The sequence below is a fragment of the Sceloporus occidentalis genome, unplaced genomic scaffold (assembly GCF_023333645.1).
Source record: "Sceloporus occidentalis isolate IW3139 unplaced genomic scaffold, rSceOcc1.0.p SCAF_13, whole genome shotgun sequence".
NCBI classification, from domain to species: Eukaryota; Metazoa; Chordata; class Lepidosauria; order Squamata; family Phrynosomatidae; genus Sceloporus; species Sceloporus occidentalis.
The window spans coordinates 9,554,247-9,575,175 of NW_028316993.1; the positions used below are offsets into that span (position 1 = coordinate 9,554,247).

The 20,929-nt window shown below is 42.7% G+C and overlaps 1 protein-coding gene across 1 annotated transcript; it reads left to right on the plus strand.

Moving 5' to 3' along the window:
- Positions 1-189: 189 nt before the first annotated feature.
- On the plus strand, positions 190-20,682 carry LOC149304889 (IgGFc-binding protein-like). Its single transcript, XM_089479150.1, has 17 exons — positions 190-238; positions 1,316-2,542; positions 2,894-3,234; positions 4,182-4,362; positions 5,468-6,069; positions 6,636-7,200; positions 7,640-8,229; positions 9,033-9,612; positions 10,524-10,723; positions 11,086-11,227; positions 13,656-14,254; positions 15,469-16,033; positions 16,161-16,738; positions 17,336-17,906; positions 18,656-18,855; positions 19,377-19,757; positions 20,392-20,682. The coding sequence occupies exons 1-17, from the start codon at positions 190-192 to the stop codon at positions 20,680-20,682; spliced, it is 7,662 nt and encodes a 2,553-aa protein (XP_089335276.1).
- The last annotated feature ends 247 nt before the right edge of the window (positions 20,683-20,929 follow it).

Below are 20,929 nucleotides of genomic sequence, written 5' to 3' on the forward strand. Positions count from 1 at the left end.
CCTATGTCTGTTTGGGGATAAAAGTACATTGCTGCCAGAATGAGGATGATTGCTGCTAGCAGTGTGTAATTGTGTTACTGCCTAAATAGATGCTATTTAACCTGTTTGGATAGTGGCTGAGCTATTAGGGAAACATCTTGTACAGTGAGATCACCCGAGCATTTTGTTTTCTTTTGCTCTTTTTTAGTCATGGCAACAAAATGGCTGCTGCTCTGGATCTGGCTGGCACTCCTGTGTGGTGAGTTTGATATTCAAGTGCATGCAAGAATGTAATTTCTTGCTATATTCCTTTGAAGTGATCATTTTGCTCTTAGTTCCTGTATTGACCACCCATAAAATGTGGGAACTCTCGCAAAACCTGTAATTTGGGAGCGGGGAGTTGCTCAGAGATTCTTGCAAGATGCTCCTTGGCCAAACTAGAATCCCTATGCATGACTGTAGTTCTCTGGCACAAATCTCAACACAGAGATTCGATTAGCATAAATCTAGCCTTTGCAGAAAAATTAGGAGACAACAGGACCATGGCTTTCTTGTCCTCCTCTAATGGATCTCTTGCATGTTCTGATCATTATGTTATACATAATAACAGCAACAACATGGTGTATGTATCTTCATTAGTTAAATTTGTAACACTGCCACAAGTCCTGAAATTCACTGCTCTCAAACAAATGTAATAACCTACCATCAGGCTACTCCATACACACACAACAAACACGGTTCTAATCTGTACTGCAGAAATAATGCAGTTTTCACTGCTTTAACTGCCATGGCTCAATGCTATGGAATGCTGGGATTTGTAGTTTTGTGAAATGTTTAGCCTACTCTGCCAGAGTAGGGGCCACGTCAAACTACAAAACCCAGCATTCCAAAGCATTAAGCATTCCAAAGCATTAAGGGGTGCCAAATTGCACTATTTCTGCAATGCAGATTAGACCTTAGACAGTTTATGTCTTCTTTGATTCTTGGGAGTTTATCACACCTGAGGAATTTCTCTTAATTTCGAATGAAAAGAAAGTGGGGCCAGAACGCATTCACTTAAAGTTGCTAGTTTAGCGAAATTACATGAATGCTCATTGCATTCGAACTGGCTTCCCATTGCCCCAAAATAGCATGCCATTGCCTGAATTTGCATGTGGCAGTCTATCACGGAATAACGTGAAACCCCATGATTGCGTTCAGATTGCCATTGGATTATACTTCCAATTTCCCTTGTCTGATAAACTCCTTGGTGTTAGCACAGATTTCTGTAACTATGTTGTAGTAACTACTCATTCCAAATAATTTTTCTTTGTTTTGTTTATTTTCTTTGTTTCAGGTCCCTGTGGAGCAAATTCCCATGGGACAGAATTTATCACCGCCTTCATGCAGAACAGCTGGAGAACCCAAGCCAATCCCAAATTTGAGTTGCTTATCACTGGGCATCATCCTGCAACCAGTGTAACAGTGACAGTAAACAAGTCAGTGATCCAAAGAATCATCTCCATCAATAGAGGGGAGACCGTCCGTGTAGAGATCCCAACCTCAATAGAGATGGTTGGGACTAGTGTCTTTGAGCACACTGTAGTGATCCAAGCTGACAAAGATATTTCGGTTTTATCTCGCAACTACAAATTCCAAACAAGTGCCACAACAGTTGTGTACCCAGTCCAGCAGCTCGGAACGCTGTATTACGCAGTAACCCCAAGGGGTGATAGTGTCAACACATTCAAGGAATTTGCAGTTGTAGCCTACCAGTTTGCCACCAGACTTGATATTCTTCTGAAAGGAGCTGTAGTATTTAAAGGTCGGACATATCCTGCAGGAAGTAGGCTTTTTGTTGACCTGAGTGCCTTCCAAACAGTCCAGCTGCAAAGCTCATTTGATTTATCTGGCACCAGGATTGAATCAAATGCTCCTGTGGCTGTCTTGAGTGGACACAGCTGTGCCTGGAGATATACAAACTGTGATCATGTTGTTGAACAGCTCTTGCCTGTTTCCAGTTGGGGTACCACCTTCGTTGTGCCCCCACTGTCTTTTCAAAGTCGACTTGACATTGTGTACATAGTTGCTTTCCAGGACACTTGCATCAAATACCAATCTGGAGGCATACAAACGTCCCACAATGTGGTGGCGGGGCAAGTGATCACGTATGATGTGCAGCCTTTTCAGCCACAGTACTTCACTGCCAATGCTGGCATCCAAGTCGTGTTCTTCTTTTCTGGGGCTATAAGAGGAAGTGAAGCCTTTGACCCATTCATCATCAACATCCCAGCTGTAACAAGCTATTGCGCATCCTATCATATTGATGGGATGGCACAGTTTTATAATTATGCTGTCCTCATTGCCAACACCTCAGAAAGCAGCGGGATCAAAGTGGAGAATAAGGCCATTGAAAATGTCCACTGGAGATCAGTTCCGGGTACACAGTATTCATGGGGTGAATACAGTTTGGGCAGAGAAGCTAGTGCTCTCTCCATAGAGCATCCGAAAACAACTTTTGGACTCTTCATCCTGGGTGTCTCACAATATGATGGTTATGGGTCTGTGGCCCTGTGCTCCTCCAGTAAGTATCCTAACTTGTGTATTAAATCTAAGCTTTGCTACAGTGAATGAAAATTGTATAAAGCTTGGCCAGAGTCAGACATCCACACCAATTTGAAAGGTCATAAAGGGGCTCAATAGACAGCCCCTGACCAGACTGGGACCGTGGCAACTGCATGCCACAGCCCCGATCTGACCTTTTCATGGAAAGGGCACACTAGGTACCACAATAGTGGCTTTTCGCAACTTCTTTGCTGCAGCGCATTTAAGAGCTCCCCTTTCTTCACATATTTCACTGTGGTTAGAAGCTCCCCCTCTGATAGGGACTCACTGGTCTTGCTTTTATAATGACATTGCAATTATTTTGTTCTAGGCAAACCAGTGTTGCCCTGCAGCCTGGTCCAATGCAGGAAGAAGGAGAAGTGTCAGCTCATAGAAGGAAACCCAGTATGTGTGGCAGAATCAGAATCCATTTGCAGGGTGCAGGGAGACCCTCATTATCACACTTTTGATGGAAGGAATTTTGACTTCATGGGCACCTGTATCTACACTGTGGCTAAGACTTGTAGCCAAGATGTGACTCTTCCTTCCTTCAGCATCGAGGCCAAGAATGAAAACAGGGGAAATACTCGTGTTTCTTATGTTGGTTCAGTGACAGTTACTGTCTATAACATCACCATCTCTGTCGTGAGAAATGAGATTGGACTTGTACGGGTAAGACTAGAGGCAGACATATTTCTATTTTGCCCTTGCTTTCCTAAGCACTTGTTTGATCTGCTGCTATGTTGATTTGTTTGCATGTTATACATAACAGTTCTTTCTTTTCAGGTTTCATAGTGGAAAGCACTTCATGTTGAAAACTAAGGCCTGGTACATATTGCTCTCTTAAATCCAGACTGGTGGCGGCCTGATTCCCTCTGGAGGGTAAACCGCAGAGGGTAAAAAGAGTAAAAAGAACCTGGAAAAAACGGGGTTTTGTTACGGTGCATGGGGCACTCATGACATGAACAACACACAACAATGTGTATATGCTGTGTATCACTTACGTCAACATGGCAACGCCTGTGTGGACAGTGCCATGCTAGGGTTATGAAATGCAGTTGGTGCACGGTCCCTAACCCTAGTATCGCTGGTGGCATGGCACATCTCTGAAGATGCCAGCTACAGATGCTGGTGAAATGTCAGGAATAAACTCTTCTAGAACATGGCCACACAGCCTGAAAACCCCACAAAAAACTAATTACAATTTTGCCAGTTTCCACAGACACATGTAGGCACAAAAACAACAGAGGATGCTCCCTGTTCAGAGTATCTGAATGTTATCCCTCCGCCCCTTCGTGCTGAAAGATTTCTTCTGAGACGTCTTGGTTCAGCTGTACAGAAAACAGGATCTAAGTGGGAAATAATTTTGTAAATCAGTATTTGTGCAATAATATCTGACATATTTTAAGGGAAAAATACCTTTGATAAGGTTACTGAAATTTCTTGGGACAATCAGCCCATCATTTTCAAATCATATTTCTGTTTTGTTTTTTAACCAAATGATAAATTGATTTAGAATTGCCCAATTCTAACTCTGTTTTCTTCCATGGTGCATGAGATGGCTTTTTAAGAGAACAGAATCCTTAAGGTATTTGTTGCATTCTACCTTTTCCTTGCAGGTGAATAACCAAAGATCCCGGCTGCCCATCTCCTTGAATGAAGGAAAGCTCCATATTTACCAGAGTGGGGGCTCTGTCTTTATTGAGACTGATTTTTCACTGAAGGTCTCTTATGACTGGAATAGCTATCTGGTGGTAAAGGTTTCCAGCAGCTTTTCAGAGAGTGTGTGTGGCCTTTGCGGTAATTATAATGAAGACCCCACAGATGACTTCAGCACCCCCAGTGGAGCCTTGGTTTCCAGTCCTGTAGAGTTTGGGCAGAGCTGGAAGGTAGAAAATGGGGACTTGTTCTGCTGGGATGATTGTCAAGGGGAATGCAAAACATGTTCCCCAGAGATGGCCAGCAAGTATAACGCTGAACCTTTCTGTGGCTGGATTAGCAAGGGAGGGAATGGCCCATTCAGCCAGTGCCATTCTGTGATCGAACCTGACATCTTTCTGAAAAACTGTATCTATGATGTCTGTTTGAATGATGGCCTCAAAGATGTGTTGTGTGAGGCCCTGAAGAACTATGCAGAAACCTGTCAAAGAGCAGGGGTTGCCATTTCTGACTGGAGGACACCCACTGGTTGCCGTGAGTATCCTTGGAGAATGAACAAAGAGCACACATTTTGTCTGAAATCTACTATACTGTGTCCCCAGATATCATGAGATTCATTGAGTTACCCTAGCTAGGACATGTCACCTACTACAACACAATCCTTGTCCTCTTTCTTACAGAAACATGATTTAGAGTATTAAAAGGATGGAGGGGAAAGAGGAGGGGGAAAAAAGAAATGTGGCTGCACTTTTAAGACTAACTGGTTTATTATATTTTAGCATGAGCTTTTATAGATATAAACTATCAAGTACAGGAGCCCTTAGTTCAGAAATCCAGGCTTCGGTAGTGAAAACTCAGGAAAACCTTTATACAGAAAACTACAGATGTTCTCCGCAGACATTGGCTTTCAGAACTAACCAGCAAGTGTTAGCAAACCACATTTAAAGCATACACAATTTCAAATCTTTGGAAGGCTATTTTGATTGCACATACAATATAAAGTAGTTTAGATTGTGCTATACTAGCAAGATATTCCTCACTCAGCCATGATACACTCAGCCTCAGAGGAAGGCAATGGCAAACCTCCTCTGAACAAATATTACCAAGAAAACCCCATAATAGGTTCCTCATAGGTTTGCCATAAGTCAGAAATGACATGAAGGCACATAACAACAACAGCAATATATATTGTAGCATCAGAGCTCCATGTCCTTTTCTCATGACTGTTGTCTCTTCTCTCTGATAGCTCTACCATGCCCTGAGAACAGCCAGTACAAGGCCTGTGGAACACCATGTCCAGTTACCTGCAATGATCCAGCTAGTCCCAAGAACTGTTCCTCGTTGCCTTGTGTAGAGACTTGTGAGTGTGATGCAGGTTTTGTGTCAGAATCTGGGAAATGTATCCCTCAGGCTGCCTGTGGGTGTGCATTTGAGGGGAAACTCTACTCTCCTGGGGAGCAATTCTGGGGAGACAGCACATGTACAAGACACTGCATCTGTGATCCACAGACTAAACAAGTGAAATGCCAACAAGGAGGCTGCAAGACTGGGGAGCAGTGCAGGGTAGAAGATGGCATCCAGAACTGCTACCCCACCAGTTTTGCCATTTGCTCTGCTTCAGGAGACCCTCACTACATTAGCTTTGATGGCAAGAGGTTTGACTTCCAGGGCACCTGCATGTATCAGCTGACTGGGCTGTGCGAACAAAGAAAGGACATGGTGGATTTCCAAGTTTCCGTTCAAAATGACCATCGAGGCAGCCAGTCGGTGTCTTTTACTCGGATTGTGGAGATCCACGTTTATGACACAGTCATTGTGATTAGCAGGGAACACCCTGCAAAAGTTAAGGTGAGCTCTTTGGGTATGATTTCTTTGCAATGCTTGATTAGCTTTTGAAACATTTGTGCATGGGCTTTTGCTTTGTTTTATTCCTTCATTTTCACATCAAGTCATTATTTATTGCTATCTGGGTATCCATATACTGACTGAGAACTCTGAAATCTGTAGTCTAGTCCATATGATCCTCAGAATTTTGAAACATGAAGGTAAAGAAAATAATATACTGAGCCCTGATATGTCTTCTACCCAGTGATACAGTAAAAGTCTTTATTTGACCAAGGCTTTTAAAAAATATATATAAAAATATAACTATATTTCTTCATTGAGCTACCATAAAGAGCTTTTGCCTTGTTGGTTACTGAAGTGACAGAACTAAAGCCAAATATTCCAGGTTTTGTTTTCAGAGAATGCCATAGTGATCGATAACTCTAGATCATTATGTGGATCCCTTTGACAAGACACTATAAGCTTTTCTGGGAAGCAGGGAAGTTGTAAACTTTCACTTTTGGGTGGAATCATGCATTACAAGGACTGCATCTCCAATACCAGTGTTTCCCCTTTTTCAATGATCCTAGGTCAATGGTTTGCTGATCAACCTCCCATACACCATTGAAGACAAAATCTCCCTGTACAGAAAAGGACAGGAAGCAGTGGTCCAGACTGACTTCCAGATGACTGTCACCTTTGATTGGCAAAGCCGAGTCACGGTGACAGTGCCTAGCACTTACGCTGGTGCCCTTTGTGGCCTCTGCGGCAACTTCAATGGCAACAAAAAAGATGATATGACCATGAAAGATGGAAATGTGGCATCAAATCCATCAGCCTTTGGTCAGAGTTGGAAAGTGCAGGAGGTACCAGGCTGCACCGAGGTGGACAAAGGAGAGTGCTCCAGTCTGTCAGCTATCGAGAGTCACCAACGGCAACTCAATAGGGACTGTGGGCTCATCCTGGCCCAGAATGGGCCATTCAGAGAGTGTCACAGCAAGATTGATCCAGAGGGGTACTTCAAAGACTGTGTGTATGATTACTGCTTCTTTGAAGGCCAACAGAATGTAATCTGCCATCTTATTGAAAGCTATGCAGCAGCCTGCCAGGCTGCTGGGGTGACTATCCAAGAGTGGAGATCTGACACCTTCTGTAGTAAGTACATCTGTCTAGAGCAAAGTCTCTGGGTGGCGTGAGCACAAGCAATGGGATTCTAAAATTAAAAAGAAAGCAATAGATGTTTTGCATGCTATGTTAAATAAGACCTGTACACAACCATAGTCTCACTTGAAGCTGCCTGGTGAGACAACTCATTTTCCCCATGCTAAGCATTCAGCTTTAAAGTGATCAGATGTAATAGAATAGGACTTGCATAAATTGTATGGGGTGGTAAACCTAAATAAAAGGCCACCACTGAAAAAGGACACAAGTATTTATTTAGTGAGATGTGAATCCAGCTAGATCAAAAAGTGGCTGTCAGACTATAAGTCTTCAGCCTGTCTATGCAAAGCTTATAACTCCTATTAGGATGTCATTCTAGAGCTTTTATCTAGTCTTTTCACCTTTCCATTTTCTTTTCTTTTCAATCCGGCAGGTCTTTCTTGTGGTCCCAATAGCCACTATGAGCTCTGTGCTCAGGGCTGTGGCCAGACTTGTGGCAGCTTCTATGTTCCAGTCTCTTGTCCAGCTAAGTGCCAAGAAGCCTGTGTGTGTGATGAGGGCTTTGTGTTGAGTGGGGATCAATGTGTCCCTCTATCCCAGTGTGGCTGTTTCTACCAAGGTCACTACTATCCAGCAGGAGAGACTTTCTACCCAACATGCCAGGAGTGCTGCAGGTGCCAAGCAGGAGGGACTGTCACATGTGCACCATTCTCCTGTGGTCCCAATGAGGAATGTAGGCTGTCGGGTGGCATCCGTAAATGCCACCCTGTTGGCAATGCCACCTGCTCTGCCTCAGGTGACCCCCACTACCTTTCCTTCGATGGATTGGCTTTTGATTTCCAGGGCACTTGCACATATACCTTGGCTAAGACCAATGCAGGCAACCGGGCCCTGATCCCCTTTACTGTTAATGTGGAGAATGAGCCTTGGGGGAATGGGAAGGTCTCTGTGACCAAAATGGTCTCTGTCACAGTCTATGGGATTACACTCACGTTACTGCAGAACACAAAGGGACAAGTGAAGGTAAGTCTCTTATCAAAACAGAGGTGTCACTCCTTAGATCTATAGCTATTCCTCCCCATGCATTGATCATTGTCCTGGTTCATCTACTCAGTTGAACATCATAGTTAAATAATATAGTGAAGGACTTTGTATCACTCTCTTATTTTAGACTGATCAGTGAAATATTATTATTGGCATTACAAGTATTTCATTTCTAAATGTACTATGAAGAAGCACATATTTCTCTTCTTCCAGAGTATATAGATTCCAAGGTATACTAATAATTTCTTAGAAAAACAACACTAAAATTTTTCTTCGTAGTTTACTGCAATGTTAATCTTTCCTATTTTCATAATGCAATTTATCTCCTTGTTCTTGCCGTCCTACATGCACATATGCTTTATATAATTTTGTTATTATTTATATAATTTTGTTGTTATTTATTCATTTATTTATTTATTGGCTTTATAGCCTGTTTTTCTCCCGAAGTGAGAACTTGTGATCAAGGTTCTTCACTAAGGCAGTGTAACATATCATTTCAATATAAACCTTGCTTCCCTCCCCGCTCACATTAAACTTATGTTTTATTTAGTTTTTATTAACTTTTAAAACATGTATAAAAAAATTATCAGTCAGACAAAATATCACATATAATACATCACAATAACACAACGAAAAACACATTGCTCACATTATACAATCCTCATTTGTTACTTCCTAGATATCAAACTACCTTAATGGTATCTCATTTACTTTTTGATTATCTGTTGATAAATGTACGTATATGTGATGTTCAGCTTATATTTATACTTTCTTTCACCCAGGTGAATGGTGTATTCCAGCCTCTTCCTATCACCTTTGCTTCTGAGAAGCTCAGAGCCTATCATCATGGCACTAAAGTCCTGATAGAAACTGACTTTGGCCTCATTGTTAGCTATAACTTGGTTTACCATGTGACAGTTACTGTCCCAAGCACTCACCATGCCCAAATGCAAGGCTTGTGTGGGAACTACAATGGACAGAAGAATGATGAGTTCCTGCTCCCTGATGGCACTGAAGCCTCAGATGTAGCTGCATTTGGGGCTGGATGGAAGGTCCTAGTCCCTGGGGCTACTGAAGCCTGTTCAGATGGATGCTCTGGGAACAACTGCCCAGTCTGTGAGGAAAGGAAGAAGGACATTTTCAAGCAGCGCAACTACTGTGGGATTCTCATTGCAACGGATGGCCCCTTCAGAACTTGCCACAGCCAGGTGGACCCCACTGTGTACCTTAATAACTGCATCTATGATCTGTGCATGGGCAATGGGGATGGTCCAGTCTTGTGCAAGAGTATTCAGAGTTATATGTCTGCCTGCCAAGCGGCTGGTGTCTCTGTTGAGCCCTGGAGGAGCCCATCCTTCTGTCGTGAGTATTAGAGACTGGGCATTTAGTTATGCATAGGTTGGGAAATGAAATGTGAGCAATATCTGACCTAACATCCTAATATTTAGGGACTCAATAATAGTGTCTCAATAATAATAATAATATTCTTTTTTCCTGTCTACTTTTGCATGGACTTCTCCTCAGGGCCCTAAAAATAATAACCATACTAATAACTGTAGTCCTTTTTTCTACCCAGTTTAGCCTGGACTTCACCTCATGGCCCTAATGGCTGTTTGCATGGGCATCTCACCGCACCACCCAACATGTCCACTGCCACCGTGGGTCACTCACTTCTGAGGTCAGAGTGAGACACCCAGTGATGGTCATATGGCTGGGCAACTTGTTCTGACCTCAGAATGAGCACCCTGTAGTGGCAGTGGTGGATGTGCCAAGTGATCCAGTGGGATGCCTGTGTTTACAGGCACCGTGGCACAGGAATAGAGGGCCCTGGATCTTTCTGGAAGATACAGAGCACCAAGTATGTTATTCTATGCCATGTTAAGGCCAGTATAGCCTGGTTCTAGTGCAGAACATAGTGGACGTTGTCCAGATTGTTCTCTCTGGACCCAGGGTTTGGGATGTGTGTTGTCCAAACAGGATGATGCCAGAGAAGGGGTGGGGGAAATGGGCCTTTTTGGCCCATACAGACAAAGCTTTTTAGGGGACCTTCTGTCTAGCTTCACTTGCCAAAAGATAGGCTGGGTTCACCCATTTCCACCCCATCACCTCTGCATTTTTTTCTCCTAAATAGTATGGCCTTTTCATATAGCCCTGACCTGCCAAGTCAATAGTTGTTAATGGGATATATTCCAAGATATCACCATTTTTGTCCCATTTGAAGTAGCAGTATCATTTTAAAACATTCTCATTTGTATTTTCTCCTCTTAACCTAGCTCTCAGCTGTCCAGTCAATAGTCACTATGAGGTCTGTGCTCAAGTCTGCTCCACCAGCTGTGCCAAGATCACAGACCCTATGCCATGTCCAGAAACCTGTGCAGAGGGCTGCCAGTGTGATGATGGCTTCTTCTTTGATGGCTTTGGCTGTGTTGCCTCAGAAAGCTGCGGGTGTTTCAAGAATGGCCGCTACTACAAGGTAGGCTGAAACTTTGGAACTGTATTTTTCTCACACAACCACTTTTCAACATTTTCTTGTCCCCTATCATTGATCAGGCTTTATTTATTGGCTTTACGCTCTTTCCCCCACCAAATTACAAGAAACTGAGATCATCCCCAAAATTCCTAAGGAGTTTTTGTATACCAGCTAAGAGTTTCTTTCCATCTTAAAATTCCTCAATAGTTGTCGTTGAGATGTAGAAGAGACAAAATCAATGAATTCCTCTTGATACAACTAGGTCTATCAAAAGGAAAAAAATGCATTAAAATAACTTTCTTTACTACAACTGATCCAGTGGTGCTATTGCCCTAACATTTCATTATGTTCAATTTTCCTACCAGCCCAATGAGAAGGTTCTGCTGAATGCATGCCAGGAAAGCTGCACTTGCGTTCCAGGTCTGGGGGTAACCTGTGAATCCCACAGCTGTGGCACTGACGAGACTTGTAAGATCCAAGATGGCATCCTGAGTTGCATTAATAAGGGTAAATACAGATTATTTCAAGTACATAGATTAGTAGATATGAAGTGAACGTCTTAGCCAGATGGTTGTATGCTGAAGAAGTTCATTGTAACATGTATGTATGGGTGATTCCACTGGTATTCTATTCTATCACTGAAAACATCACCAAGAATGATGGACCCCTCTATCACTGATACTAACTTCCTTCTGCAGAACCTCATATTTCCAGTGGTCTTGTGGAGTCAGAACTTGCAGGGCAAGAATTATGTCATGATTTCAACCCTCCTCAAGCTTCCATGCCATGGATTGGAACATAATTTGTAACACACCTAATGATACAACTGCTTCATACCAGTGCAAGTCATTGCAGGCTTCTGAATAGCCACAATATGGCACTTGCTGCCCGATTTTGAGACTGTCTCCTGATACCACTTAGCAATGCATGGCTTCTCATCCTTCCTCAGTTCTTACTTGGTAGTGGTAGCTAGACACTGGCTCAAATATCTATGGCTAAAACTCACCCCATCTCACATTGTTTCTCCTTTCATTTCAGACCCATGTAAAGGCTTGACATGCCGAGAAAAAGAAACATGCAAAATTGAGAATGGCCAAGCTCATTGTGTCCCAGACTTTACAGGAACCTGCTGGGGCTGGGGAGACCCACATTACCGTACATTTGATGGGATGAGCTTTGATTTCCAGGGCACTTGTTCATACACTATTGCTAAGTACTGTGGAAATGACTCTACATTGGTTCCTTTCTCTATCGATGAAAAGAATGACAACAGGGGCAACCAGGCTGTGTCCTATGTGCGTCTGGTCAACATTTATGTCTATGGATATAAGATTTCCATCTACAAGCAGGAAACTGGAAGAATCAGGGTATGTTAACATGCCATAGGATAAAAGACCCCACAAAGTATAAAAGAATTCATTGCTCTATGTAGCCCCTAAGACAGCCCAATTATAGCTTGCTATAACTTTAACAACTATGGCTCCATCCTACAATATCCTTGAATTTGTAGTTTGGTGAGGGACTTAGAATTCTTTGCTAAGAGTTCCAGTACTATAGTTTAGGAGAGCAGATTAGAGTTGTCTAGGTATACCCCACCATACAATTAGGGCAATGGCTAAAATCAGTATTAAATATTAAGCAATGGGGATGAAGCTGTCAAGAAATGTCTTCCCCTTTTGGATACCAATTCCTGTTTTCCTGTAACTTTTAAGGTATCCAGTCTGAACAGAGTTCTTCAGCTTGCTTCATTGCAGAGCTGTTTCTTCTAGAAATGGCTTAGATTTTTCCAGTCCTTTCTTCTCTGATGCTGACTTAACTGTTCCTCTTTCCTGGCTCATGGTGACATGGGAGTGATGGCACAGTTGTGCAACTCTTAGGAAACCAAAATAATAATCCCTGGTCTATTGTTAAAGATCCAGATCTATTTCATTTTCATTTGTTCTTTTCTTTAGTTAAATGACACAATTATGAGCCTGCCATTGAATCTTGAGGATGGGAGGATCAAGCTTTACCAAAGTGGTCCCAATGCCATTGTTCAAACAGATTTTGGGCTCCAAGTAACGTATGACTGGAACTGGTATCTGGTGATCACTCTTCCTAGCAGCTATTATAAGGCTACATGTGGTCTCTGTGGAAACTTCAATCAAAACCCACAGGATGACATGACTTTTCTCAATGGGACCAAGGCTTCCTCCATTGTGAGCTGGGCCAGCAGCTGGAGAGTCAATGACCGGGACCCATTCTGCTGGGATTACTGTCAAGGGAATTGCCCAACATGTGACGAGAACAAGAGAGAGTTATATGGGAATGAAGACTACTGTGGGCTGATCAGCAAAACCTCAGAAGGGCCCTTCAGAGAATGTCACTCCCTAGTAAATCCAGATGACTTCTTTGATAGTTGCATTTATGATGTGTGCTTGAATGGAGGAGCCAAGAACATCCTCTGCCAGGCCTTGGAAGCCTATGCTAAGACCTGCAGAAAGGCAGGTGCCACCATATATGACTGGAGGACACTATCTGGCTGTGGTGAGTGCCAATAGATTTGTTGTAAATAGATCATAGCTGACAGTTCTTGGATGCCCCAATCACATCCAAATGTTCTTGAATGTACAGAATATTAGTAAAAGTACCCAGCTTTGCCAATTGTTATCTCCCAATCTCAGTGCTATTTCTCTTGTTTAGATCTTGCTCTTTTTCTTTCTCACTGGTCTTTCACTTCCTCGACATGGGATTGCTTTTGGATTCCTCTGATGTTGAGAGAATGTTACTTTCCCAAGATTACCCAATGGATTTCCATGGTTGAGAGGGGATTCAAACCCTAATCTACTAGGGTCCTAGTTTAGCTCTCAGACCACTACAGCATGTTGGCTCTGTAGCCCATAATGTAAGTTGTTAAACTTCTGTTGCTCTTCCCTCCCCTCTATCTGTCTCACAGTCTTGCCATGCTCTGAGAATAGCCACTATCAGTTCTGTGGGAGTGCCTGCACAGCTACTTGTTCTGACCGCACTGCTCCCTCTTATTGCCAAGAACCATGTGTGGAAACCTGCCAGTGTGATGATGGCTACGTCCTCAGTGTTGACAAGTGTGTGCCCATAGGGAGCTGTGGCTGCACCTACAATGGCGTCTACTATAAACCTGGAGAGGAATTCTGGGCCGATGATAACTGTGAATCTCACTGTACATGTGATTCCAACCTGGGAATGGTTGTGTGTAAACCAGCTGGCTGTAAAGCTAATGAGAGGTGTGCAGTGGATAATGGGATCCGTGGCTGTCTTCCCATCAGCTTTGCTACTTGCTCAGCATCTGGAGATCCTCACTACACCACTTTTGATGGGAAAAGATATGATTTCATGGGGACCTGTGTCTACCAGCTGGCCGGATATTGCTCTGATGACCCAACTCTTAGGCCTTTCACTATCAATGTGGAAAACAACAACCGAGGCAATAAAAGGGTGTCCTACACCAAAGTTGTAACTTTGAACGTTTATAATGTAACTATTATGCTGAGTCAGGAGCATCCACGAAAGATTCAGGTACTGACATGGGAAAAATCAGTGGATGTATATGGACTTTTTTTATGACGTTATAGATCACTAAACAGGAGATGACTGTGGTTCTTGAGACCCTTGTAGATCTTGTTAGTTCTGATAGTAGTGATAGATTCAACAGTGGCAATTTGCAGTGAATCTCTCAGGATATCATCAATTATGCATCTAAATCAGTTGCTAGGTTTGTCACTTCAGAGTTAAATTGATGTCAGATAGAAATATTACAAACCACAGTTATGATTTTTCCTTAGATAGCTATCTATCTTTGAAGGCCATCTGAGTGCCATTGGCTGTGACTCCAGAGGATGGGGCTACATCAAGGATTGCTAGAGTCAGGGGTAGCAGATATTCTAACTGTTCAATGATCAAGGGGTTAGGCTTATTATCAAATCCAATCTGCTATGTTGGCAGAAGGAAGATTGCTTTGCTAATCTTTCTACAGTTCCTCCCTTCAGCCAGAGTTGGCTGGTGGCAAACAGGCTGCAGTGACACACCCATCTTTATGGATTTACTGCATTGAACTTAACTGGTACCTGGCTTTCTTAGAGTGGGAAGGCTTTACCTATGTGACATATTCTGTGATACACCAGTGAAAAGTCGTTTGTCATAACTGCAGGTCTTCTGAAGTTGCTTCTTGGATCTCTTTAAAGACATAACAGAATGAGGAAGCCAACTGGCATCCATGGATATTGTCTTAATTCTTTTTGAAATCACAGATCTATAGATTGTGTACTCATTGGAGATTATCATACGGGGATGGGACAAAGTCGGGATTGCTCTCCTGTCCTTATCTCGTCCATGACTGCAATTGCATGAAAGCCTTTCATACACGTAGTGCTGATCCTGTCATTGAAGTGGAATTGTATTAACTCAAAATCCCGTTAATACAAAATGCCAGGACAATTCCACTTGAATGATGGGACAATGACAGGATCAATGCAATGCTATATGAAAGTCTTTCATGCAATAGCTGTCACTCATGCTTCTTGGATAGGACAATGTCCGAATAAGTGTGACGTCATGTGCAAGTCTTTCCTGTGATCACGAGGGAAGGACGGGACAAGAACACCCTTTTCCCATCTGATAATCTCCAGAGATGTCATTTCTGTTCTGTTCATATTAGCTGAGTGTCTCAGTTTGTCCACAAAGCAGTAAAGATTATACTGTAACAATATCTTTCCTTTTCCATCACGTTGTAGGTTAATGGTGTTTTTGTGAGCTTGCCTTTCTACAATGAAGACAAGATACAGGCTTATATCCGTGGGAATGAGGCCTTCATCAAGACCAACTTTGAGCTGACTGTAACCTTTGACTGGAAGAGCTACGTCAAAGTCACTGTACCCAGCACTTACACCAATGCCCTCTGTGGCCTCTGTGGCAACTACAATTTGAACCCCAAGGATGACTTCATCATGAAGGATGGGGCCCAAGCATCTAGCGTATCCCAGTTTGGAGAGAGCTGGAAGGTGGCAGAGGCCCCAGGTTGCTCAGTGGGTTGCACCACTGACTGCCCAGTATGTGGAGAGGAACAGAAACAAACCTACAAGGGTGACCAATATTGTGGGATCCTTATCAAAAAGGACGGGCCATTCAGGCAATGCCATGGGACCATTGACCCAACTCCCTACTTTAATGATTGTGTCTTTGATACTTGCCAATACCAGGGTCAACATGACACTCTGTGCAATGCCATCAGTGTTTATGTGGCAACCTGTCAGGCTTTGGGTGTTCAGATTGAACAATGGCGATCAGAGTCTTTCTGCAGTAAGTGTCATCTCTTAAAACACAGTTAACACTATCCTTGTGTTGAAAAAAGTAATGTTGCAAAAGCTTTGATAGCCATTATATGGTAGATACACAATGTTTCTGATATCATTGCCTTTCCTTCTAGGCCCTGCTTGCTCACTTAATTTTCATTATGAGCTCTGTGGAAACAGCTGCCCTGCAACTTGCTATGGTCTCTCACCTCCATATGGCTGTGAGCCATCATGCAAAGAAGGATGCTATTGTAACTCTGGGTTTGTCTTGAGTGGGGACCAGTGTGTTCCTCTTGGCGACTGTGGCTGTGTGTATCAGGGCAAGTACTACAAGAAGGGGGAGGAGTTCTATCCCAGTGTATCCTGCCAGGAGCGATGCCGCTGTACTGACAATGGAGTGGTTGAATGCCAAGATATTTCTTGTGGAGCCCACGAGGAATGCAAGGTGGAGAATGGCATCCAAGGTTGCCATCCTGTGGGATGTGGCAAATGCAGTGTGGCTGCGGGCTCCCATTACTTGACTTTTGACAGAAAGGCCTATGATTTCCATGGCACCTGTACTTATATTTTAGCTCAAGTTCACAGAAAGGATTCCAAGCTAACAAACTTCTCTGTGCTTGTGGAGAATGAAAAGGCCTTCACCAAGAGGGTTGTGGTCTCTTTTGATGGCTACATTGCTGTCATTGAAAAGGCGGTGAAGTGGAAGATCAAGGTAAGTCTTACTATAAGTTCTGTATCTTTGAAAAAGAAACATTGGCAATATTTAACCAAAAGTCTTTAGAATTACTTTAGGGAGACATTCATGACCCATATTACCTTGAACTCCATAAACCAGGATTTCTAAATCTCAGTGTTTGACTCTGAAACTCAGGGGCTGAACCCTCTTCCCCAATCCTTAAGGTAACACCACTGGCTTGAAAAAAGTGTGAATACACATTCTCTCATTTGTTAAAATACTATGTGCAATAACACAGCTGTGTTTGATGTTTAAGATTTAATACTTAATGCTATCATCAGTGGTTTCCCCTTGGAATATCACCCAGGACATTTCTATGTCTAAGGTTTTGACCATGAGTCCTTATCTGGCAACCCAATCCTTAGCATAGTTAGGAAGTGTGATAGAAATGGACTGCAAGGCAGCGGGAGAAGAGAACATCCCACTGCTCTCCTCCCTCCATGCTTTATGTGCCTCTCCTATCTCCCCTTGGAAGACATATGGCTTACACTAAATATGATCATATGCTCTCTAATTATATATATAGTGTCAACAACAGTGTCCATAGTCTCATTTGTTTTGTTATTAATACAGGTGAATGGAGAACTCTACAATTTGCCATTAAGTACAAATGACGGGAAACTCTGGGCTAACCAAGAAGGAAACAATATCGTCATCCAGTCTGGGTTTGGTCTGAAAGTCCTTTATGACTCGTCCTCTTATGTCCTTGTCTCTGTACCCACTACATATCAAGAACATGTCAGTGGCCTATGTGGTAACTTCAATAATGATGCATCTGATGACTTCATTCTGCCCAATGGGAAAAGTACCCAGAATGTTGATGAATTTGGGGTCTCTTGGAAAGTTCCCATTGGTGGTGTTAGTTGTGTAGACAGCTGTGGCAAAAAATGCCCCAACTGTGATGCAACGGAGACAGCACCATATCAGCTTGAGAGTTCCTGTGGAATAATACAAAGCACATCAGGCCCATTCAAAGAATGTCACTCCTTGGTGAATCCTGCTGAATACTTCAACAGTTGTCTGTATGAGATGTGTGCATCCAATGGTGCAGAAGAAACCCTCTGTCAGAGCATTCAAGCCTATGCAGCTGCATGCCAGGCTGCTGGAGTTACAATTGGAGCCTGGAGGACAAACACTTTCTGCCGTAAGTTTGCACTTTCATATTCTAATGTTCTGTTACCACATTGAATACCAAGGCTTTATATTTTTGTCCTGTTGTCCACTTTGTCAAATAACAAAAAAGTTACTATCTTCTGAGTTGGCCAGCCACTGCTTTATGACACAAATTGTGACAACCGACACTCTCTAGTACATAGTGGACAAGACAGTAGGTAAAGCACTAAGTATTCTATGCAGCCATTATTGCAAATACACAGTCTTGGCAGTTACAAGGATGTGAAGATAGCTATCCTCCAGGATGAAATCTCAGTTCTGTGAAAAGCCTTCCTCAAAGGGGGGTGAGAAAAATGACAAAGATAGCTGGAAAGCTGATGGAGTTTTTTTTTAATAGCAGCGAATCACCAAGAAGTGTAGCTATTATTTATGAACTCCCTATCCAGGGATGGTGAAATTTCTCAATTTGCTTAATAAAATTGAATTGATATTCTGTTATAAGCTCCCTGTTTTACTAAAATGGAATATTTAGTCATTTTGTGCTGGCATGTTCTAGCCCAAACCTCCCTTTTGGGGAACCTTATGGCAGCCATCTCATTCAGTTTGAACCAATACCAAATCATGCTTTTGTCAACTCTAGATTCTGTGGAGAGCAGTCCTGCTTTGTCTCTCAACATGACATGGATATAATAGTTTTCCAGGAATGTGTAGCTGGTGCCTAATACATGCTGGCCTGTTTCTGTCATCTCTTATCACTGGTTTTCCCTTCTCTCTTTTCAGCTCTCACCTGCCCATCCAACAGCCATTATGAGCTGTGTACAAGGACCTGTGATTTCACCTGCACAAGCTTGTCCTCTCCAGGACAATGCACCAGAAAATGCTTTGAAGGGTGCCAGTGTGACAGTGACTACCTGTTTGATGGGAATCAATGTGTGCCAATGGAGAGCTGTGGCTGTGTACATGAGGGGCGCTACATCAAGGTAAGTGAAAAAATTGCTTTGAATGTTGGACTATGAAGATTTTCATACCTGAATCGCTGGTAAGACGTCTGTCAAAAGTCCCTCAAACGTAGAGGAAGCACCTGCATGTGGAAACATGGGGTGCTTCCTCAAGCATCATGCAATTGTCACTCCCTCTAGCATCCCTGAATCATCCACTCCCCTTGAGACAATTCAGAGGTGTTAGAGGGAGCAACGACTGCATGACAATTGAGGAAGCATGCCAAGCTTCCAAACATGCGCGCTTCCTCCACATTTGAGGGATTTTTCAGGGATAAAAGTCTTCTTTGACAGAATTGCACTGGAGGAGCTACAAATGCCTAAGGGAGTATTCTCTCTTGGAATCTCTAGGTCCTTCAGTGCGACTTTTGCTTACAGTTGACCTAGATATTCCTAGAGAGAACATATTAATAGAATCTGTGAATGATCAAATCCGCAAAAGTCAAAACGGCAAATGTGGAGAGATGAGTGTATTCTCTTTTTTTCTGTTGTTCATTTTTCAGACTGGAGAAAGCATCATCTTGGAAGGCTGTTTGAAGAACTGCAGCTGTCATGACTTAGGCCACGTAGTCTGTGAAGAAACCAGGTGCCAGGAAGGAGACATATGTTCCCTCCACAATGGTGTGCGTGGCTGCATGGGGCCAAAGGGAGAGTGTCTATTGAAACCTGGAGCACAGCTGATTTCATTTGATGGTGCCTCTGGACGAATCCTCTCCAATGAAATTTACGAAGTGGCTTCTCTTTGTAATCAAAATGACCCCTTTTGGTTCAGGATTATAGCAGTGGTCCAAGAATGTCGCATTTGGGATTTGGCAGCCGTGTCAACAATACATGTCTTTTTCCAAGGGGTGTTTATCACAGTGAAAAGTAGTAATGAAACATGGGTAAGTACCTGGAGCAGGATGAAATGAACTTGGTTGAATGGTCAACATTTAACTTAGTTCTGTTCACATTTTCATGAGAACTTAATGGACACTCGTTGCACTTATACACAGACTTGGGCACATTTGCACTCCAAATGGGCAGACTCCAATCAAAGAAAGCAAGCAAGTGAAGAAGAATGCATATTTGAATATTTGGGTAGAAAATATACACATCATGGGAGCGGGGGGGGGGGGGGGAGATCATATAAAATTGCTACATGGGAAAGTTCACACATTTGCAAAAAACACATGCAAAAATATTACACTAGGAGAGTGGGCAGAAATTTGACAAACTGAAGGAAGGAAGGATTGTGATTGCAAAATTCATCCATCTCCGTATACGACTCTAGTCTAAAATTGCCGCCCTACAATAAAATGAACAATAAACAGTTAGGATCTATGCAGAAATGGAAGTGTGTGTTTCACAGAGGTCTAGCTGTTTTTGCTTACCTGGATACAAAAGTGCTTCTTAGTCTTGTTAAAGAGAGAGAACCTGTGTGTATCTTCCAAGTGGGAGATGCACAGTCCCTTGGCATCTTTTCCCCTTAATACAGTACTAATCCAATACCTTAATATTTGTGTTTCTGCATTTCAGGTAAATGGACATAGAGTATCACTCCCAGCAGCAGCATCTGAAAACATATCTATAAGCAACTCTCATGATGGGGTTGTGATTGATTTGGCTTCTGAAGTCAAAGTTCTTCTCAGACCCTGTGGGGAAGTGATTGTTGAAGTCAGTGAAAGCCTGGGAGGAAAACTGTGTGCCTCTTGTGGGAACTTCAATGGAAATGCTGCTGATGACTTGATACTGCCCAATGGAGAAACAGCAGAAAACATTGCTGAGGTTGTTGATGCCTGGAAGGCCATTGACTTCTCTGGCTGGTGAGTGGTTCTTAGAGGGGTTATCTTTGTGATTTTTCTATTATATTATTATTATTATTATTATTATTATTATTATTATTATTATTATTATTTGAAGTGCAGGAGAAAGGAAAATCACTCCATTGTTGTTGGTTGCCTTCAAGTCATTTCTGACTTATGGCAACCCTAAGGTGAACCTATGTTGGGGTTTTTGAGGCAGTATTTGTTCGGAGAGGGTTTGCCTTTTCCTTCCTCAGAGGATGAGAGTGTGA